The sequence below is a fragment of the Aquarana catesbeiana genome, linkage group LG04 (assembly GCF_042186555.1).
Source record: "Aquarana catesbeiana isolate 2022-GZ linkage group LG04, ASM4218655v1, whole genome shotgun sequence".
In the NCBI taxonomy this organism is placed as follows: Eukaryota; Metazoa; Chordata; class Amphibia; order Anura; family Ranidae; genus Aquarana; species Aquarana catesbeiana.
The window spans coordinates 489,723,214-489,746,172 of record NC_133327.1 but is presented as its reverse complement, the minus strand read 5'-3'; the positions used below and the strand labels follow the sequence as shown (position 1 = coordinate 489,746,172).

General features: G+C 44.4%; 1 protein-coding gene across 2 annotated transcripts in view; it reads right to left on the bottom strand.

The window, feature by feature from the left end:
• Positions 1 to 22,959, bottom strand: part of EDARADD (EDAR associated via death domain) — a 180,236-nt gene that overhangs the window by 29,508 nt on the left and 127,769 nt on the right. For both annotated transcript variants that reach the window (XM_073627659.1, XM_073627660.1), the window contains exons 4-5: positions 3,643 to 3,728; positions 610 to 655 (exon numbers count right to left, since the gene is read on the bottom strand). In XM_073627659.1, coding sequence (XP_073483760.1) covers positions 610 to 655; positions 3,643 to 3,728 — 132 coding nt within the window. The remainder of the gene's footprint in view (positions 1 to 609; positions 656 to 3,642; positions 3,729 to 22,959) is intronic.

Below are 22,959 nucleotides of genomic sequence, written 5' to 3'. Positions count from 1 at the left end.
GCTTAATGCAGGATACATACCTTCATCACTGTGCTATATTTTTTCTGCTGCACCACTGGCATTGTTATTCTTCTTAGTCCTCTCCATAAATTTGGCAAAAATAGAGAGGCCGCCCATGATTGTCTGTTGGCTTTGACAGCTTCCTTTTTTTTAATTTTGGATAGAGTAAGGGAGGGTTATAGCCCCTGTCAGTTTTTTTTATTTTTCATCCCTGTCTCATTGCGGAGGATTTCTTTTCATTTCCTGCCCCATAGCCAAACAGAAAGTGAGAGGAAATCAATGCAAATTAAGGGAATTCATTGCTCCCCCCCCCAAGGCCCTCAGACCTAGTGTCCCCACTCAAAAATGTCAGTGTGGGTATTACAGGAAGGGGTGGGTCATATTTAAATTAGGTGGTGCACAAGTTTAGTCACGCCTAGGGCAGCACACAACCTAAATACACCACTGGCATCAGGTATAGCTTAGGTTTTAGCTTACATTCATGTACCCAAATTATTGGAAAATATAAAATAAAATTGCAGAAATAAAAAACTATTTATAAACAACTAAACTGGAAAACTATTATCCAAATGGTTGATCTTTCCACTACAAAATTAAACTCAAGCTTACCAGATAGAGGATTTATAGTAGTCACTGGCCAGTCGTTTTCTTCTGGCTGAAAAAATATTTAAAACATAAGTTTGAATACATGCATAATATAATTTCTAGTTAAAATGTTAAATACTAAAGAAATACCTAGGTGCAAAACTAACTTCAATAATTGTTTTTTTTTCTTTTTATACCACATCTCTCCCATTCCTTTACTACCCCCATCTTTTGTAGTTCTCCCAGTTTGCTGTTCTCCCAAAGGGGGGTGTACACAATGAGGCCTCTATATTTCAAAATTGTTTTCACAGTGTCCCATACTCTCATCATTAGATTCAGAGTAGGGAAGCCTGAAATGAATGATCCTGCCTCCAAAGCTGAAACTATTGAGTCGTGTGGGGTATTTTGTAGGAGCAACATTCTGCGTGCTTCTTGGTCTAATAGATTGCACCCTGCTATATGCTGGAGTTGAGACGCCAAGAAATAGCTGAAGGGATGCGGAAGTGCTACTCCTCCTTCCGATTTCTGGAGCTGCAGGGTAGTTAAGCGTATTCTTGCTGGGCCACCCTTCCAAATCAGATCTCTGAACAAAATATCTATCTTTTGGGACCACTTCTTGTGAAGCCAAATTGGGGAGTTATGCAGTACATATAGGAGTTGTGGCATCCAAATCATTTTGATTAGGTTACAGCGACCTGCCACAGATAGTGGCAGGCGTTTCCACACTTTTATTTTGCCCCTAAATTTGGTCAATATCGGGTCAAAGTTGTGTGAGGTATAAAGTTGAGGATCTCTTGTAATATTTATACCCAGATATTTAAATTTATTGACCACTTGGATCTGGGCCACCTCCTCCGGAAGGGGACCTTCCAAGGGATCTACGGGTAGCAAGCTAGATTTTGCCCAGTTTATCTTTAACCCAGAAATTTGACCAAATTTGTTAATATTCATAGCTTGCTTAGGGGAATCCTGCTTGTCTCTGAGAAATAACAAAAGGTCATCTGTATAGTATATAGCATATAGTGCAAGCTTTTCCTTCACATTACCTCTTTTGAAACCCCTCACCTGGTCAGAGACTTTGATGGCAATAGCCAGAGGTTCAATCGCGATGGCAAAGAGGAGAGGTGACAGGGGACATCCCTGTCTCGTCCCCTTCCCCAATCTAAATTTATCAGAGTGTTCATTATTTACCCGTACTCTAGCCTCTGGTGCTCTATAGAGCATTTTGACCCAGTTGATGAAGCCTGGACCCAGTTGAACTGCCTCCATTACCCTCCAAAGGTACTGCCATTCCAAACTGTCAAAGGCCTTGGCGGAGTACAAAGACAGAATGGCCCTCTCTCCACCCCCATCCTTTGGGGCCTGAAGATTCAAATATAGGTGCCTTATATTTGTGGTAGTTGTTCTGGCGGGTATAAAGCCTGTTTGGTCGGGGTGGATGAGTTTCGCAATTACTTTATTAAGTCTGGCGGCCAGGACCTTTGCAAGGATTTTCATATCTGTGTTCAACAGCGCAATGGGCCTATATGAGGCAACATCAAGTGGGTCTTTGCCCTCCTTATGTATGGTAATTATAGTGGAATCCATCATTGATGGGGGCAGCACTCCCCTTGCTAGGGAGCAATTCAATACCCTCAACAGCTCGGGGAGCAATACCATACCATAATGGCGATATATCTCGGCAGGGAGGCCATCTGGGGATTTCTGCCTAGCCATTTCATTAGTGATCTGCTGCATCTCCTCTAGAGTTATAGGACGGTCCAGCTCTGATCTGTCAGTCTCAGAAAGGAAGGGGAGACTCAGATCCCCAAGAAAGCTATCCATTTCCTCTCTCATCTCATTATGCCGAGAGCTATATAGATCCTCCTAAAATTCTTTGAACTTGCCCACTATTTCTGGAGTGTGCGAGGTCACTCTTCCATCCTCTGTGGTAAGCAAAGGAACCACGGAGGCGGGGGAGTTTGCTCTGATCAGTTGCGCCAACATACGGCCCACAGTTTCCCCCTCTCCAAAGGCAACTTGACTCTGGGAGAGGTATTTGTTTTCTGACTTCCGGAGGGCTACCAAACGATAGTTGTGTTGCTCTTCTATCCAATGCTTAAAAGTATCGGGGGTGGGGTATTGATGTATTGTTCTTCCACTATTGTTACTCTCTCCCCAATTGATCTCTCCCATTCCTTGGTCTGTTTTTTAATTTTTGAGATCTGTTGTATCACCCCACAGATAAGCCTTCAGAGTGTCTCATACTATTCCTTCTGAAGTGGAGCCCCGGTTTGAGTCAATAAACTCACCCAGAGACACCAAAATCTTACACAGGTCTCCCATCAGATCAATCCAGAAGGGGCTTAACCTCCACCCCCCGGGATGATTCCGTTCACGCAGCTCTAATGACACTGTCACTGGGGAATGGTCCAAGAGGCCCCTTGGATTATACTTCACATTTTTTATAATGGGCATCATCTCATCGTTACTCAAGACTAAGTCAATCCTAGAGAGCGTAGAGTGTGTCCTGGAAAAGCACGAATACTGTCGAGTCTCCGGATTCCGAGTTCTCCATATATCTCTCAATCCGGTTTCTTTCAAAAAGTTGGGTAACCGGCTTTCCATCAGACTGGTTGTGGATATCCCTGGGGGGAATCTATCTAAGCTCCAATCCATTACTATATTAAAATCCCCTATTACAATCACCGGTACCCCTGGCTTATCCAGGACAAACTCAATCAGCCCATAAAGGATCGAGACATCAGAAGGTGGGGGGAGGTATACATTAGCCACTACACAGGGTCTATTTTCAATCCTACAGTACAAGAAGATGTATCAGCCTAATTCGTCTATCCTGGACTGTATACAAGAAAAGGCCACCCCAGATCTAAGAAGGATACTCACCCCTCTAGAATAGGAGGAGTGAACTGAATTAAATAATTTTAATAACTTATCAGCATATATTGTAAGGCTTGTATCAGTGTCAGCTTAACAACAAAGGGTATTAAACTTAAATGTAGTATAGTTCTGAAAAAAATATATATACACAATCTATACGTATATTTAGACCCTTACCTGCTTTATTCTGTCTGAATCCGGTATTGGAGCTAAAGTAGAATCGGCTTGTTCCACCAGGACATCATTTCTTGTGCATGTATCATCTATAGGAGAAGAGATCACAGCTCTGCCTTTAACATATAAAGTGACCAAACATATAAAGTGACTTATTTGCAACATATCACAGGCTAAGCCCAAAATTTAAAATGATATTTTAATTACACAAAATACAAAAAATAAATGAAAATGTTGATACTAAGAGAAACCTGAACGACATCAAAGTAGATGGTGTTTGATTCAGCTTGCCTACATCTACAGAAAGCATCTACAGAAAGCAAATATTCATTAAGGCCAGGTTGACACCTATCATAACCTTTTGTACATTTTTTTTTTTTTAATTCTTTATTTATCATTTTTCATAACAAAATAATATCCCACCGGGAACATTCCATAGTACAAATCCACATTGGTATAAAAATAGTTATCCCCCGCTCCCGCCTCCCCCCTACCCCCCCTCCCTCCTGCCCACCCAACCCCCCTACCCACCCCGCCCTGCAGGATACTGCTCGCTGGGATCACCCTCCATCTTGGTCTCACAGCTCTCTGAAAAATTCCTGCCTTATTATGCCGTATTTATAATCTCCTTTAGATAACTCCAGGTCTTTTTAAATTTAATCCAACCTGCCCATTTCCCCGTATATTCCTCCTCTTCATCAGGTTCAACACCCCCCTCATCCAAACACTCAACAATATATATTTCATTTAGGCCAAAGAGCCAATCTCATGTGTTGGGGCTTGAAGAGTCCAGCCAATTCGAAGCAATCTGTCTCTTGGCTTCGTCTAACATTATGGGGACCAGAGAGGATTTATAACTCTTTACCGGCTCCAAAGTCCCATGAAAGAGACAAACCCACGGGTCCTCCACTATTACTATCCCAGTGATATCCTTTATCAATGATAAAAATTTTTTCCAGTATGTTTTGATGATAGGGCACTCCCACCAGATATGGGCCATTGTTCCCAAACTTGAGCACCCCCTCCAGCATGTATTGGCCTTCGTCCTATCCATTTTGCTTACCCTGTCTGGGGTGGCATACCATCTCGCAAGGCATTTATAGTGAATTTCCGTTCTCCTAGTGTCTAATGCTAGGTAATGAACCAGCCTCAAAATCTTATCTATCATAACTTTACTACATTGTGACCCTAGTTCCTGCTCCCACCTTTTGATGTAAGGGGGCACCTCTAGCTCCAGCTCTGCTCCCAATATCCTATAGATTTGAGCTATAACACCGCCTGTTTGCTCCTTCATACAAAGCTGCTCAAACGGTCTGAGCTCCTCCACACTTCTGATCGGTTTCGGTAACTTATCAATAAAGTGAGAGAGCTGGTGGTACCTCCATCTATCCATAACCCATAACTCTGACTTACTACTCAATTCAGTGAATGTGAGAATTCTCCCCTTACTTATAAAATTTTTAATTGAATAGAATCATCTTTCAGCCAATTCCCTCCCACCTCCCTCCTCCCGGGTTCAAAAAATAAATTGTTTTTCATGTATATCAGTGGTGAATTGTGTGACCATTTGTGCTGAGTATGTATCATGTCCCAATATTTAAAAGTGTTATGAGTCAGCGAGGATGTGTTAGTACTAAGTGCTCTAAATTTTGGAGGGTTCCATAGTGAGTGCCCAAGGTTAGTGTTACTCAAAAAGTGCTCAATATTAACCCACCTCTTCTCCGACCCTTTTTTAACCCAATCGGTGACCCGTGAAAGCACTACAGATATGTAGTACCTGTTGAAATCTGGTAAAGCCAGTCCGCCTTTTTTTTTTCCCCTACTCAATATTGAGTAGGAGATACGTGGTTTTTTGCCACCCCAGACAGCTTCGCCTATTAAGCTCCTTAGAGCTTTTAAGAAATACCTTGGTAGAGGGATAGGTAGCAGCTGGAATTTATACAGAAGTCTGGGTGTTAAAATCATTTTGACCGCATTTACTCGCCCAAACCATTAGAAGGGCCTAGATCGTATTCTTCTCGCTTCTTGCCTAATCTCATCCAACAACGGATATAATTTTTTAGAAACAGTTTTTTGAAAGTATTGGCTAATTTAATCCCCAGGTACCTAATTTCCTTTTTCCAAGGAAAGGGAAATACTACAGCTAGGTGGTCTTCTTCTTGCTTGCCCAAGTTGATGTTTAGAATCTCAGACTTCCTGGGGTTTATTTTAAAGTTTGAAACATCTCCTTATCTTCGAAGGATCCGGAGCACGTTTGGAAGGGTTATTCTAGGGTTTGTAATGAAGAACAGAACATCGTCGGCAAATGCCGCTAGGTTTGTTCCTCAGTTCCTACCTTCACACCGCTGCAGTCAGGACTTTTATGAATAGAGGCTAATAGAGGTTCGAGGGACAGGACGAACAAGAGGGGGGAGAGAGGGCAGCCCTGCCTGGTTCCGTTTACCATCCTAAAGGGTTTTGAGATGGCCCCATTTACTTTTACAGCAGCTGTAGGGCTGCTGTACAGTATTCTGACCCAAGAAATGAACCTCGGGCCAAACCCCAGGGCCTCCAGAGTATTCATCATGAACCCCCAGTCTACCCTGTCAAACACTTTTTCGGCGTCAACTGACAGGAATAGAGCTGGGGGCCCACCACGTTTACAGAATTCCGACAGTAGCACCGCCCGCACCCCATTGTCCCTGCACGGTCTACCGGGAACAAAAACAGCCTGGTCCGGATGCACCAGGGTGGTCATTTTTTCTTTCAGTCTATTGGCCAACACTTTCGCATATAGTTTAACATCTGCATTCAGCAGGGAAATAGGTCTATAGCTTGAGCACAACCTAGCATCCTTCCCCTCTTTCAAAATCAGGGTGATCGTGGCAGTCAGTGCCTCTCCTTCCATTCCACAGCTGGTACCAAGTTTGTTCCAGTAGTGGCAAAGCCTAGGGACCAAAATGTGTTTCATTTTCTCTAAATAGATGGAGGTGAAACCATCTGGACCTGGGCTCTTACCCTTCGGGGAGTCTCTCAAGGCGGCTAGAATTTCCTCCTCCTCGATAGGCTTGTCCAGGAAGGCGCTGTCCTCAGTGGGCAGCCCTGCTAGTCCTGCTCCTTTTAGAAATTCCACGCCCCTATCTATCCGGGCACTGTCCTCCACCCCCTGTTGCCCTATGGAGTAAAGGTCGGCATAGAACTTTTTGAACTCTTCTGCCATACCTCCACCTCCACTGCCTCCCCTCTTTTATTATGTATTTTATCAATAAAGTTCCGACCTCTTTTTTTCCTTATTAATCTGGCCAAGTGTTTACTAGACTTGTTCGCCCAATGATAGTTATCCCTGGTTATTATATTGACAGATATTTTGGCCTCTTGTTCCATCATGTCCCTCAGCTCCTCCCTTTTGGCGACCAATAGGCGATAGCAGTCCTGGTCCTGCCCCTTTGCCTTTTTATGTACCTGCTCCAGGGAAAGAATTTCCTCTATCAGCTTTCCCCTTTCTTCCCTTCTTTTTTTTTTTTTAGACCTGCTCCTATTGATACGAGGATCCCCCTAATGAAGGCTTTGTGTGCCTCCCATAGAATAGAGGGAGACACCTCACCCGTGTCGTTTGATTTAAAGAAGAATTCTGCTTCCTCCTGAATCCTCTCTACTACTTTGGGATCCTTCAACAAACCTTCATTCAGCTTCCACGAGAAGGGCCGCCCCAACACTTCTGGAATCTTCACCCTCATCGTGACTGGGGAATGGTCTGAAAGGGACGTTATTTCTATTCTAGTTTCCTCGACCCACTCCAGTAAGCTGTGGTCTACAAAGATGTAATCTAATCTGGAGTAAGTCCCGTGCACAGGGGAGAAGAAGGTGAAATCTCTCTCTTTAGCATGTTGCAGTCTCCACACGTCCATTAACTGGCTGCGAAGTAGCTTCCACCTGATTGACCCTAACGACACCTTCTTTATCCCCTGGGCACGGGACGTACCATCCAGATCAGGGTCAAGGCAGAAGTTTAAGTCCCCTGCCAGAACTACCTCCCCCTCCCCAAATTCCGACAGCTTCCTCAATACTTGTCCCAGGAAAACCGTTGGATTTTTATGAGGGCAGTAGACGTTCGCCAAAGTAAACATCCTAGTTCCAATGCTACCTTTTAGAAAGATATAACGACCCTCAGGATCTATCATTCTATCCAGCAGCGAGAAATTAGAGGCCTTTGAGAACCCTATGGCGACTCCCTTCGACCTTCTATCCGGGGAGTCCCCATAGAGCCACTGAGGAATCTTGGGAGAAAATAGCCTGATTCTAGTATCTAGGGTCAAATGGGTCTCCTGCAAGAAAACTATGTCCCCGCGTAGGTGGCACAGTTCCCTTAATATTTTATGTCTTTTCATGGGCGAGTTTAACCCTTTAACATTGTATGATATAAATTTAAGCTCAGGCATGTCTGTTAAACCAGCCGTTCTCCCCTGCCCCCTGCTCCCCTAGAGCTCGTCCTGCAGAGGCCCCTTCCCAACCCCGCTCCCCTCCCCCCCTCACCCACCCCCTTTCCTCCCTCCCCATCCCCATGCCCCTCCCCCCCTCAGCCTCCCCCCTCCCCCCTCTCACCCTCCACCCCCCTTTGGCTGGAAATTCGCCCCGAGCCCGCACGTAAGGAAGTTCTTCCATTCCAAACTGCGTAGCTCCTCCCCCGGGGCGGAACTCCAGCGCCGACATCCAGCGCCCCCCCCTCCCTAGAGAGAGAGTGGCGCAGGAGGCAGAGATTTAGAGCGCCCCAACCTGGTGACACACCCCCACCACCACACCTCCCCCACCTGCACAGACAATATACTATTGGGGAAGGTCCTCAGATGACCGTCCCCTCCTAATTCCCGAATCTTGTCTTAACGCAGTCCAGTAACATTATTCCTCACACCTCCCAGGGTAGACGTCTTCTGAGGGGAGAGGAGGAGGAGAAAAAAAAAAAAAACACAAACCCCCCCCCACCCCTGAGTCCCCCCCTGCACTCTCTTCCTTTTTTTTATAACATATCAGGGATGGGAATACCCAGACTGTTACAAAAGTCCTGCGTCTCTTCCAGGAATCTCATTCTATATGATCTGCCATCCTTTGTAACTATCAGGGATGTTGGGAACCCCCAACTATATTTGAGGTTTAAATAATGATATTTGAAGCGCTTCACAATGTGCATGAAAATGAATATATAAGAATAAATATAAATAGTCAAATAAATCCAGCGGTGAGTAAAAATTCCTATAAAATCCAGCAATCAAAATAGTGTAAAAAAAAAAACAATCATTGTGCAATAGTCAGCTATAGTAAAACCTGCATATGCCTTATCATTATAAGGCACACGTGAGTGGATTGAAGTTTGCCTGTGTACCTTGGTATCCTAACTATTGCACAATGATTGTTTTTTTCTCTTATCTGCCTGTTTATGATTCTCACATTGGTTGTGAATAGAAGCAAAAAACACATTGGTACTATCAATGAGCACCTTAATTAAGCAAGTGTTTTTAAACAGCTTTGCTAGTGATCAAAAGCTCTATACCAATCAGGATTCTACACCTGTATAATTGAACCTTCTGAATACATCCCTATATATTTATTTTTATGTGGATTTTTTATGTGAATTTTTTACACATTTGGTGTCACTAATTTTTTATAATTTTACACTATTTTGATTGCTGGATTTTATAGGAATTTTTACTCACCGCTGGATTTATTTGACTATTTATATTTATTCTTATATATTCATTTTCATGCACATTGTGAAGCGCTTCAAATATCATTATTTATTCTTTTTAAGTGACTCTGAAAACACTCTCTTTTGATAGCAGCCTCACTTGGTTTTATGTGTAATTATCAGCTATTTAGCATCACAGCGCTTTGTGTTTTATATATATATTTGAGGTTTGCCCTCCTGAGTTGATACGAGGATTGGTCTCATCTGTCTTATCCGCGCCAGAGTTCCCGCTGAGAGATCTGAAAATATCTGCAGATTTTTATTTTCAAAACTTGTTGGAGGGGCCCCCTTTAAGTTCTTCCAGATTCTCTCTTTATCCTCATACAGATGAAATTTGACGATGACGTCTCTTGGGATGTCTTGCTTTATATTGGGGGGCTTCCTTATTCTGTGAACCCTATCAATCCTTAGGGCCTCTTCTTCTCGCCTTCCCAGGATAGGGTTGAATATCTTTCTCATCTTCTCTCCCAGATCCTCATTTTGTTGTTCCGGGATGAATCTGATGCGCAGATTTTGCCGCCGGCTCTGGTTCTCCCGTTCTTCTAATCTGAACGCCAGTGTACGATTTTCATTCTGCATTTTCCTGACTTGTTCTTTTAAGTCCGAGATTTCTTTGGCTTGAATTCCTGAGGCCTCTTCTACTTCCTCCACCCGGCGGAGGAGGTGTCCCATGTCCGAACGGACATTTAAAATCTCAGCTTTTATCGCGTTTTCTAGTTTAGTGAACATTTCGCTCAGATCTGTTTTACTTGGTACCAGGGCCATTATTCTTTGCTCATCAGCAGCACTCCAGGCGGACGCACCCTCTAAATCCAGCTCTTCACGGGTTCTGTACCCCTGTCCCCCCTTTTGTTTCTGCTGATCTTTCTTCTTGTCCTTTGTTCCTAGTTGTTTCGCCTCCATTCCCGGGCTCTTTGTGCTTGCTTCTTTTAAATATTTTTGTATAGAGCAAGTATTTAAGCTCTTGTGTTCTGGGGTTCCGTTGTTCTTGATGAACGACCTCTCATGCTTCCTCTTCCTATCCACAATTTGCCCCTTGTAATAAGTAAATGAGTAAGGGGTATCAGAGTCACCGCCTCTAAGTGCTTCCCATTTGGCAATCTCCTTCCCGCCCCGTACCGTAGAGCTAAGAGACACGCTGCTCACAAAAGGACTATATGTAGTGCGGGCCGTCTTCCTTATCCCTGCCCAGTCAGTTATATGCGCTATAGGTGAATACTTCTTGCAACCAATTTCCCTTTTATTTCCTTTCCTTAGTTGTAGGACCATACACAGGGAAGGGGAAAGAAGCACCCTGCTTGGTAGCGATAACTAATCGGGGAGGGGAGGCAGGTAGTAGAGGTAAATCAGACAGTCACCAAGGGGCTGCAGAGCAAGCGCACGGCATCACTAATCTTTTAGATTTTGATCTTTGTTCACACAGATTTGATAGAAAGATTCAGCCCTAGACAATACGTTGATGTCGCTATTTCTATTTATTTGGCCGTGTTAATTGTCTGGCACACTGGTGAACACACGTTCGCAACTTATAAACGGGAGGGAGGATCAGGGGGAGCCTCTGTTTTCATTCAACCCCTTCCATAGCAAGGCATATAACAGTATACATGAGGTAGTCCTGGCACCTTGTGTCCTCCTGGCCTCACTATCTCCCAGCAGGCAACCCGAGTCAGATACCAACAGTTCATGTAAATGGATTGTTAAAGAGTAAAAAATAAAACTGCAGAGATTCCCATACCTTGCTTCCTCTTTCTCAGGATACCGAACACTTAGCTGTATTTGCTTTATTTTAGTTGCTGCCTGTCACGAGGCTTAGGCACCAAATTCTTGGTGTAAGCCGCAGCTCCAGCCCGTGAGCCCGCAGACCGGGACTCATTAGCTCTTGCCGACCCTGCTTGTCCACAGCGTCCCAGGGAACCAGGCATCAGAGGGGGGGGAAACACCGCTGACTGTCTCGGCTCTCGCCAGTCTGAGAACACAAGGGGATGCTCCCAGCACCGCTTCCGCAGCTTCAGCAGGGGGGAAAGATTTAGGCGAGCGGGCAGCCGCACACTCGCTCTTGTCCGGGCATCCCGCGGGCTCTCACCCCACAAGGCATCATCGAGGCTCTTGGGCGCTCCGTCTCCACACCTCCCCCGGAGTCGGCTCTAGGCTCCTCCCCCGTGCAAACGTCACACGTACATCGCGTGTAACCTTTTGTACATTTTTAGTGCATTTTTTAATCCCATGTTGTAATGTGTTTATGGGTACTTTTTTGGGCATCATTGCTCATGGAAATGCACAGAAAAATAGACATGCCTCTTTTTCAAACCACAATACAACACATCAAAGATATTTGAAAAGACTAATTGAAAAACATTGCTTCGTTTGACAAATGTGGGTTTTTTTATGCTCTACAAAGCACGCATTAAAATGTGAAGGCACGAATGGGGCCTCAAGCTGTAATTTCTTGATAAATCATATGCACATGGATGGAGTAAAACCTTCACACATCTTTAAGGGAAATTAAGACTGATGTGTACATTTAGCACATTGGCACTTACATGCAGCATGCAGGTTTGTCTTAGCACTCCCCAAAGTGGGTTCAGTGCAAGGCTTGGTTCGCACTACTGCAATGTGATTTTGATACAATTTTCAATGTGATTATGCAGTGTGACTTTGATGTGACTTTAGATGTGGATATAATGTGCTCACATTGATGTGAAAGGGCACCATTGAAAATAATGTGATTTCTCATTCTTTGCCGCTCAATTCTCATCAGAATTCAAACCAGCGTGAGCCAGCCCTAAGTGTAAAAAAACAATAAGGATGGTACCACTGAGAAAGTGGTACTGGACACATACACACAACATTAAAGTGGAACTACACTCCCTAATATACTCACCTCTCAGCGATGTGGCAGTTACATCCCTCCCTGGCTGCTGTCATCTTGATTACTCAGCAGGTGATGACATTCTCCCATGTATGCAAACGGGAGTCAGTTGTGGGCCAGGACTAATTCTGCACCCCTCTGAATATTGCACCCAGGGCAACTGCACATCAGGTGTCCCCACCGGAGCTCGTCCTTACATCAGGTGTCCCCAGCAGAGTCTGTCCTTACATCAGGTGCCCCCAGCAGAGTCCCTCCTTACATCAGGAATTCCCAGCAGAGTCCGTCCTTACATCAGGTGCCCCCAGCGGAGTACCTTCTTACATTAGGTGCCCCCAGTGGGGCCCTGCCTTACAACAGTGTCCCCAGCAGCGGAGCCCCTCCTTACATCTGGTTTCCCCAGCAGAAGAGTCCCTCCTTACATCAGTGTCCCCAGCAGCGGAGCCCCTCCTTACATCTGGTGTCCCCAGCAGCGGAGCCCCTTCTTACATCTGGTGTCCCCAACAGCGGAGCCCCTCCTTACATCTATTGTAACCAACAGCGGAGCCCCTCCTTACATCTATTGTACCCAGAAGCGCAGCCCCTCCTTACATCAGGTGTCCCCACCAGCGGAGCCCGTCTTTTCATCAGTGTCCCCAGTGGAGTCCTTACATCAGTGTCCCCAGCAGCAGAGCCCCACCTTACATCAGTGTCCCCAGCAGCGGAGCCCCTCCTTACATCAGTGTCCCTAGCAGTGAAGCCCCTCCTTACATCAGTGTCCCCAGCAGCGGTGCCCCTCCTTACATCAGTGTCCCAAGCAGAGCCTGGGTCCTTACATCAGGGTCCCCATTAGCGGAGCCCCTCCATACATCTGGTGACCCCTCTCTCAGACATGGGGTAGGACGGAGGGTTGGCGGCAGCTAAATGAGTTCCTGGATTTCCCCGTGTGTTCAGTGGAGAGGGGCCTCTGATTCGTGCAACCAATCGGCTTCAGTCTACAATTGAATTGTCTACTTGTGCACTGAAGAGAGAAGCCAATTGGCTGCCCCTCCCCTGTCCACTGAACACACGAGGAAACAGTCCTCGCAGTGGTGGTGGCGGCCATCTTTTTGTAGCCCGCTGCCGATTCTGACAAAAACAGTCCCGATTTCCCGGGACAAAAGCAAAATTCCAGGATTTTAATCAGGATGAGCTCCGATCGGGGCGGGGGTCCAAAAATTGGGATTATCCTGGGAAAATCGGGACTGTTGGCAAGTATGATTATCATTTCAGTAACTAAGGCAAAGCTTGTTGTGGCAGCTCAGACAGACATCAAATGCAATTTCTCATTTTGAGGAGTAGCTTCTTTCAAAGCTTAATCTATGCAGGAAGAGATCATCTTGTTTAACTTCTCACTGCTGGACACATCTCTCTAGTGTGACTAGTTCTTCAGCTTACCAACTGGTCACCTTAAAGTGGAACTAAACCCTCCTATCCTTTTACAGCAAAGGAAGCTGCCTTAGCCTTTGATCCAAAATTGCGATGGTGCTGCGCATGTGCTCAGTTATGACACTAGTTATTTGATGGCTTGACAATTTGGTTGAGAGCACAAGCATCTGACAGTTATCATTCATGGCATGCACTGAATGTAACTGTTTTGAGAAACAGCCACATTAATTGGTTTAGTTCTACTTTATGCTGTATTTATTTAAGATACCTCATCACCTGACCTGTACAACAGATGCGTTTCCTTTGTGGATCCAGCACACCCAACAGCTCAGGCATTCACCCTGTGTCACTCAGACATCAGCTCCTGCCCCAAGTACTTTTGGCACTAAATACTACTCAGGTCAGAATCTCATATACCCAGGAAAGCTTTGCAAAACCTGTTGGTTAAGGGTTGTACAGGAGACCCTTCAACCCTTTATAGCAAGTTATGTCTTGGCCTAAGTGAATGTTTAACTGCATTGCAGATGGCGTCATACTATGACAGCCTTGTATACTTCCTTGTGTGTGTGTGTTAAAGTAGTTGTAAACCTAGTTACACCACTTTTACCTACAGGTAAGCCTATAATAAGGCTTACCTGTAGGTACTGGAAATATCTCTCAAACCTGCACGGTTTAGGAGATATTTACCATATACGCTTGTGCCGACATCATCGGCGCATGTGCTCTGAAGAAAGGGCACGATTGTACCGTTTCTAAGGGACTGGCGGCTCCAGAGTGCATGCGCGGGAGTGACTTCACGTGACTGTTCAAGAGATGTTGTCACGTACCTTACAGCAAAGCCCGAAATGATGAGGGTGGCCTCTTGCACGGTTCCAGTCCAAGCATCCCTGGTGGTGGGTACAGGGAGTGCGAGGGCAACGAAAGGGTGCAGGTGCCTGCAGGCAGGAGGCTGGAACTTGGAGATACAGGAACCTCTGCTGAGATGTGGAACTGATCACCAGACTTGTTCAGCGGGAGCCAGATCAGGATCAACTGCAGAATCAGAAACAGGCAGGAGTTGGCAGCAGGCTGGTAGCGGGGTACTGAATCAGAAGGCAAAACCATAGCCAGGAACAGGCACAGGTTGGCAACAGACTGGCAGCGGGGTACAGAATCAGAAGGCAGAGCCGTAATCATCAGTCCAAGCCAAGGTCAGTATTGCATGTAGAGGCAGGTTCAGCAGGCAGGGGAGATCCAAGAGAATGGTCAGAAGATAGTCGGGATTTCAGGAACAAGGTCAATCAGGCAGAGTAACAACAGGAACACAGGGACAAGCTGAAGATGATCCAGTACTGATGCTAGGCAGACTCTCTGTTTATATAAGGTGCCGTGTCAGACGACATCGGCTGGTTCAATAAAAACCGGACGACATTCGGCCCGTGAGTATGGCAGCCGGCTTCTGTCTGATGAGCATGCTGAAAAACCAGCAGCCAACCGGCTCACATCCAGCGCTGACTGGAGTGTTTTGGTGGAACAGCAGGGGAGATCACTGTTCTAACATTGGATTGTTAGTACAGGGGCTCCGACCAGAGCTGTCAGTTTTTTTCCGTTCAACCCACTGGGTTGAACAAAAAAATAACTAGTGGTGTGTACTAGGCTTTAGAAAGTCATTGTTGAGCAATTGTTAGCACCAACAATTATAGAAAGAATGTCCTTGACCTGGGCCATAATGATGTTTGGGTGGAATACCTGGGAGCTGATAAAACTGAAATGCGTATCACTGACCAGTTGTACTGGCAAGGATTGAAAGTTGAAGTAAAAAAATTGTAGATCTTGTCCCACCTGCCAGTTAACTGCACCAGTCTTGCACTTCCACAGCTTCTTGGTAACCATGCCTATAACTGAGGTTCAGTTTGAACAAATAGCAATAGATTTGGTAAGCCCACTTGGTTATCAGTACATATTGGTGATCTTATACTACTATACTATGCCACATGGTACCCTGAAGCTATTTTTTTGTGGAATACCTCATCCAGAATGATTGCCAGGGATCTTTTCCATAGGTTTACTAGTGCGAGATTCCCAGAGAAATTCCCACTGACCAGGCCTCACTGTTCATGTTGAGGGTTATGGCAAAAGTTGTTTCAGATTAAGCAGCTGCACATATCTGTCTACCATTCACACTTGGGTGGGCTGGTTGGACACTTTAACAAAACGCTGTTAAAAGCATACCTAAGTGGGTGGTGCAGAAAAGTGGAAAAGATTGGGACATCCTACTGTCAGTATTCCTATTTCTCATAAGTGAGGTGCCTCAGGCCTCCACAGGGTTTTCACCCTGTGAGCTAGTATATGGACAATGACCCAGGGGGAGTGCTTGACCTGGTGAAGAAAGGATGGGAAAGTTAAGTTAAGAACTGAAATGATTGCTAATCGCTGTAGACAGAATATTTTAGCACATAAGGCGGCTTTCGAAGATTTAGACCACAGGTGATCAAATGGAAGGTATACTTTTGAGCACTGACTCATAATAATTATACAGATGTAGCCATCTGCCAGCTGTTGCATTGTATGTCACTTTTTTCCCCCTCTCCCCTGCTGCTGCGGGCAATCAGGGACCCGACAGGAGAGGTACCTGTGCTGCAGGCTGCCTTTCCTCCCTCCTACCCTCCCACCAACCCTCCCGAGAGGCTGCAGAACTATAGATGCCAATAGACTTGGAGATACCAGGATTTTTACTGTACTGCCTGGGAAAGTTCTGGGTGTTTGCACCCAGGACCAGATGAGTGAAGACCTTTGTCCGTTTACTCCCTCCTGCCATAAGGTCTTGCTGGAAAGGTTCCTGATCCTACTACTCTACATTTAAAGCACTGGTTGAAGTGTTTTGTCAGCCACACTGGAGGTACCTGCAATCCAAACCCAGAGAGGCTGAAGCATCCATCCACCATTCGCATACACTGCTGTTCGCCAGAGGCTTAGGGAAGAGACTGAAAGGGCCCCTTCTGCTGTGGACGTCGCAGCTGTATCCTAGGGACTGGTAAGAGGGCTATTGGCCCATTCATCACACTGCTAGCAGGCACTGAGTTGCTGAGAGCAGGATGCCAAGTACACCCAGTCCATGCCGCATTCTTCCCAGACCTATGGTGCACCCCTACCCACTCCATGCCACCGCTATACATCTGACTCAACTTTACCTGGTACTTGTTTCACATCTACATTGTATCTGTGCAAATACTTTACAACCCTTATAGCGATTCTTAACTGCATGCAAGTTCATCAGGACTCTTGTCAAGTTTACCAATGCTTCTTAAAGGACCACAACATATAGCTGGCAAATTAAACATCTTAAGCCCCTTAAACTCCTATGCCCCTCTCATATATCCTGACCACAAATCCCATCAAGTATCCTCTGACTTATATTCCCACACCTTCAACCTTGACAGTGCTTACCAGACAGTTTTAGACCTAACATAGCTGCCATTAATGCACTCTGGTTGAATATCTCCAGGGGTTTATAGTTCATGTCTTTGCAGCTCACAGCTGCAGCTCAGGTTGTGTTGTTACTGTTTATGCTGATCTGAATGGCAAGTGTCATCTTGTGCCTTGTCCTTTTTGCTAATTATCCTCTATACTAAGTGTATTATTCATTTCACCTTTCATCTCTACCTGCCGTTACCCACTTTATTCTATGACTCGTGTTTTTTAAATTTAGCACTATAGTTGGGTGATGATGTTACTGTCAGGATTTTCTTGGTGATACTGTGTATTTATGCCTAAGGAAGATGACTAAAGAAGTTTGAGATGCTTTTTTAACTTGATTTTTAGTTGTTTTTGATTTTCTTTTGTTTGCATTCCCATTCACATGTACAAATGAAAAAAAAATGCAGTTCAGAGTAGCACCAGAGTGCATGCAACATTTACCAAGCAATTCACATACATAAATACACGCATGAAGTGTATGACATATAAGTATTACAGCTGAATGTAAGTAAAGTGGTTCTTGTGACTGAGTATGTAAAGTTCAGATAAGTCTAATAACAAATTAAAAAGCCCAGCCATGTCAATACATGTATCTAGCAACTCCTCCCATTCAATCCCTTAGGCACTCAGCACAAGAACATGGCCTGCTTCCAGAATGGGTTACAACTGTTTATCATGCAGAATTAATAATAAATTATTTTATTCAGACCCACTCAGAAGTGATAACACAAGAATCTTAGTGAAGCTGGAATTCTTTATACCTCACCTAATATTAAATTCCTTGAAGTAATTTTTTGTTTCACTTCAGAGAACATCTGTTTTTAAAGTAAAGCCAACTCTTAACTTGATTTTATGTTAGCATTAATAAAATTATGAGGATGTTTCATGGCAAAAGTGGCCAACTAAAATGTGTGCATATACATATGTATCCACTAAGTATTTCTTGGAATATAAATTAGCTTTGTACAATTTCCTCTTTAATTTGGTAAGAACTGAAAAAAAAAATATGTAAAAGAAAATTTCAAGCAAATATGAATTATAGTGTAATAAAAATTAGCTTTGTTTGCACATAGTAGGTGCAGCCAGTGCTGAGGAGCACTATTGTTTGACATAAACAGAAGCTTCTTCTTTCTCTCATTGAGTTCAAACAGAATCTCAGTCCCGTAGATCACCATGGATAAGCGAATCATGTATATGTTAACAAAATGCAAGAAAAGTATTGCTCCAAGGCAGCGTGACTATATTGCCTGCTGCGGATGCAAGATCTCAGGAGGGTCCACCCATTCCCCCGTAGACCATCCGACAATACTTATAGACTGCACCATCGCTAGATCCTTTTTTCCCTTCAAAACAAACAAGCTTTAGTCTGTCAGGCTGAAAAATTATACAAGTCATATTTCAGCCAATAGAAAAAAAGAAATAAAAAGAAAAAAGAAAACCTTCATATACAGAACCCTATACCCACAGTTTATCCAGAGAAAGGCAAAAATCCATTAACCTGGTCCAATTTGCTCCAATGGGGAAAAAACATTCCTTCCTTCCTTCCTTACAGAAGGCAAATGGCTATTCCCTGGATCAACAATCTCTTGTGCTATTACCTATAAATGTTAATATTTAGTTATATTTTATGCATTTAGGAATGCATCCAACCAGTGGTGGCTGGTGTTTTTTTTTTTGGGGGGGGTGGCATACAACCACCCATCCCCCCCGAATGGCACCCCCCCACTGTTTGCCGGTCAGTCTGGCACTTATCCCATCGTGGCGGGTGGCAGGCAACGTGGTGCAGTGGCTCGACTCTGAGCTCTCTCCTCCATGGCGGCTTCCAGTTGCTCCCCTCCTTCTCCTTGGCCTGTCCTTTCAGCCAATCGGGTGACCGGTGTCAAAACCCGCTTCTTGATTGGCTGGGAGGAGGATCAGTGTTACAACAGCGAATATTGATTCTCTGTTGTAACCCTGGGTGGGCTCAGAGCTCACTCTCTGCGACCCGAGCCCACCCTATATTAAAGCCTATTAGAGCCTCTGGCTCTAATCGGTGCTTCAAAAAAACAGCCCCTGCACATTGGAATCTATGCGCCGTGTCCTGAAAGAGGCCGGACGCATGGATAGGGGAGGCGGCAATGGACAGGGGGGAGGCGCCCGTGTGCCCTTAATGGACATGCCGCCCCTGCATCCAACCCTTTTATAAAACAATCTGAGCTGGCCAGAACTATTTCTTGAGGGAGTCTATTCCACAGTCTTTTCTCATTAGCAGTATATAGCAGTCTTGTGACTTCTATCAGGCTGGGTTCACACTGTTGTGAATTGGATGTTTGTTTCCCTGCATCCAATTCGCATAGCAGGAGATTGTGACCTGCTCTACATGGAGCTGGTTCACACATCTCAGCAGCGGCTCTGGAGTACTGTGTGTATTCTTGTCCATTTTAGGTCGGAATTCAGCCAAAAATTTGGTCCGAAATCGGACCTGAAATGGTGAATGGGGGCGCACCGGACTCCTGCTGTGAGCCGGAGCATGCTGCAGTGTGAACCCAGACTTAGTGTCTGGTTAAAGCTAGTAGGAAGAATTTTCATTCTCCTCTGACTGTTCTATGAGGCCGCAAGACCCCTTACCCTCTGTCTGGACAGTGTTAATTGGCCCTGTGCTGATCATGTGCACCTTCCCATGAAAAGAAAAAAAAACACTCTAGCAATACACACCAAACTGAGCATGTCTAGAGTGCCCCCAAGGCTCTATACTATCAGGAGGTGGATTGGGGACTGTGGAGGAAGGGGAGGATCAGAGAAGACAGGATCAAACAGCCTTTTTACACAATGCAGAGGATTAACCCCTTAGGTTCCACGGTAATTGTAACAAGCATGTTTTACTGCATATACAGACTGATTTTACTGTTGTGGGTTTAGTAACATTTTAAGGCTCTGTGCACACTAGCGTTTTTTTTAAGCTCCTAGTAGAAGCTGTTATTAGCATTTTTTTCCTGCTCCTAGAAGGTAAATAGTGTTATCCTATAAATGTTAGAAACACCTTGCGCCACTTCAAAATAAATGTAAATTTGTGTTTTAAATTATATTATAAAGTGTAACTGTCAAACCAATTAAAAGCTGCTCCCCAATTGTGTAGGAATATACCTATACTGTGACCTGTATGTGCATAAGGGGGCGCTAAGAAACAAACTCTGATATAACCAGATACCAATATAGTGCAAAATTCATAAGCTGTAAAGCAAAGTAAATATATAAAATATATATATTGCTTTACAGTGTTATCCTATGTGTCCATTCATACACACTACTTTAGGCTATTAGCGTTTTTGAACTTCCAAAAAACATTTTATGTAAATTTTTTGGGAGCGTTTTCTCTAGAGAAAAAAATGCTAAATGCTCCTTAATGCTTCTAAAAACTACTAAAGGCTACTAAAACTTTCCTAACAGCTTTTTCTGAGGAGTTTTTTTTTCTTCATGTACTTTAAAAATGCTAATAAAATGCTAATGTTTCTGAACTCTCCTAAAAGCTTCTAAAAGCTACTAAAATGCAACTAGAAGCTGGCACAAAAAATGCTATTATCAGCGTTTTTTATCCAGTGTTTTTCCTTTATGTTTCTTGAGCTTATAAAAAATGCTAGTGAAGCCTTGATCTATTTTCCTCCAGATGTAAAGAGGGCCCTCTTGTCCCCTGTAATGACCTTAATGTGAATAATTTTGCATCAAGTTCACTATATGAAAGCTATGTACTGTATTTATATATGGCGATCCTTCTTCGCTTTACATACCATGACCAGCTCCTCCTCCGCATCTGTTCCCAGCTGAATAAAATCAGCTGCTGCTCATCTTTTTCCACCACCAGGCAGCAACAATTAGTTCTTGCCCTGCTTCCTCTCATCTCTATCCATGTTATGCTTCCCCTCTTCCTCCCCCCTCAGCAACAACCATCCTACCTGCTGCAAAAAAACGGAAAATTGTATACTCACCTTTCAGTAATTTTCCTTTCCTGGTGCATCTTCATGGCAGCATACATATGGATTGTGACTTCGCCCCCACAACCTGATAGGACTGGTTAACTATAAATCAAAGACAGACCCGGCTCACAGCATTCTCTGTAACTCTCACCATTTGGGTTGGTATCTGTATGCTGCCATGAAGATGCACCAGGAAAGGAAAATTACGGAAAGGTGAGTACACAATTTTCCGTTTTCCTGGTGCATCATGGCAGCATACATATGGGGACTAACTCGCCATACGGGAGGGTGCAAGAAAAATTTTGTAATCAGTAGTGCAAGTATGCACCATGTATTTTTCCAAATTTTACTGTCGCGAGCCAGGTTCACCTATAAAGTGTAATGAAGGTGTCCTGGGAGGACCATATTGCTGACTTGCAAATAACCTCAGGAGACACTCAGCGCTGAGCTGTCCATAGAGCTGGCACTGCCCTAGTTAAATGTGCTCTTAAGACCTCCAAAACAGGAAGGCCTTGAAGAGTAGGCTCTTTTAATTGTTTGAACAATCTAGGAGGTGACTGAACGTGTTGATGCTGACTGACCCTTCCTTAAGCCATGCTGGAACCAAGTACATATTTCAGCTTTCCTGAATGAAAGGGTAGCTGCCAAGCAGGTCACCAGCGTTAGCTCAACCTACAGGGGATGTGGTGCCCACTCAACCCAGAAAGACGGGAAATTGACTTCCTGGTTAAATTGGAAGGAGAAAGACACCCCATGGATAAAAGCAGTCTGGAGTTTTAGGACTATTCTGTTCTGTCCGGGTATAATTTTAAGTGAGGCTCCTTGAGTGCAAAGCCTGTAGTTCTGACATCCTTCTTCACAGAGGTTGTAGCAACCAGAAATACGGTCTTTAGGGTTTGCAGAGTGTAGTCAATTCTGTAGGATAGAAATGAGTCTTTGATAGAAATGGGGACCCTAAGCAAGTTCCACATAGGGAACAATGGTTTCCTGGTAGGCCTATAACTTCATGCAAGGCTTTTAAGAATTGCATCACTCCTTAAACCCCTGCAAGTGCAGACAAAGGTGAACTTCAAACTTTAAACATATTTGAACCTAGGCCCCTGTTCAGCCCCAGTTGTAAGAACTGTGGAACCTTGGCTGGTTTAGGTGATAAAGGACTCCAGGTTTTCCTGTGTGAGATCTGCATAATTTTCCCATATTCTTAGGTAAATCTTTGTGAAGACCTCTCTGGTTTGACACTACCTGCACTGAGCATACTTGACTTGCCTCTCAACTTCCATGCCGTCAAAAGTAGTCTCTTGGAGCTGGATGGCAAAACTGTCCATGAGAGAGCGAATCCATCATCACTGGAAGGGGCGGTGGTGATTCAATGCTTAAGAGTAGGAGAGAGAGACACTAGAACCTCCTAAGCCAAAATGGTACGTTTGCAATTATTGATACAGGAAGCTCCACTGACAGCCTAAGAATTCTACCCTTCCACTGCTGCCTAGGCACAGTACAAATCTTGCTCCTCTTGCTAAAAGGAGTGAATGACAGAAGTGCTTTGAACACTCAAGAAATTCAATACTATTCCTCATAAGCTTAACATCCCATGACCTTAAGCAGCCTGGTCTTTGAAATGAGTCCCCCAACCTTTCTAGCTGGGGTCTGATGTGATAATGTTCCATCTGAAAATGATTGGTCAGTTACGAAGAGCCAAGGATATTCCGGCACTGTTCTGCTGGAAGAGACTTCACTCCCAAAGTACCTTTGGCTTTCTCTATCAGAGGATGGAAATTCCCTTGAGGATGAATTGGGACAAGTAGGTGTCTGATAAACCTACAGGAGAATCCAGTCTCCCAGATTTATGAATATTATAATTGATTGGAGGTTTTCCATCTTGCACGACTAACTTCCTGTGCTGCTTGTCAATTTTTTTTTTT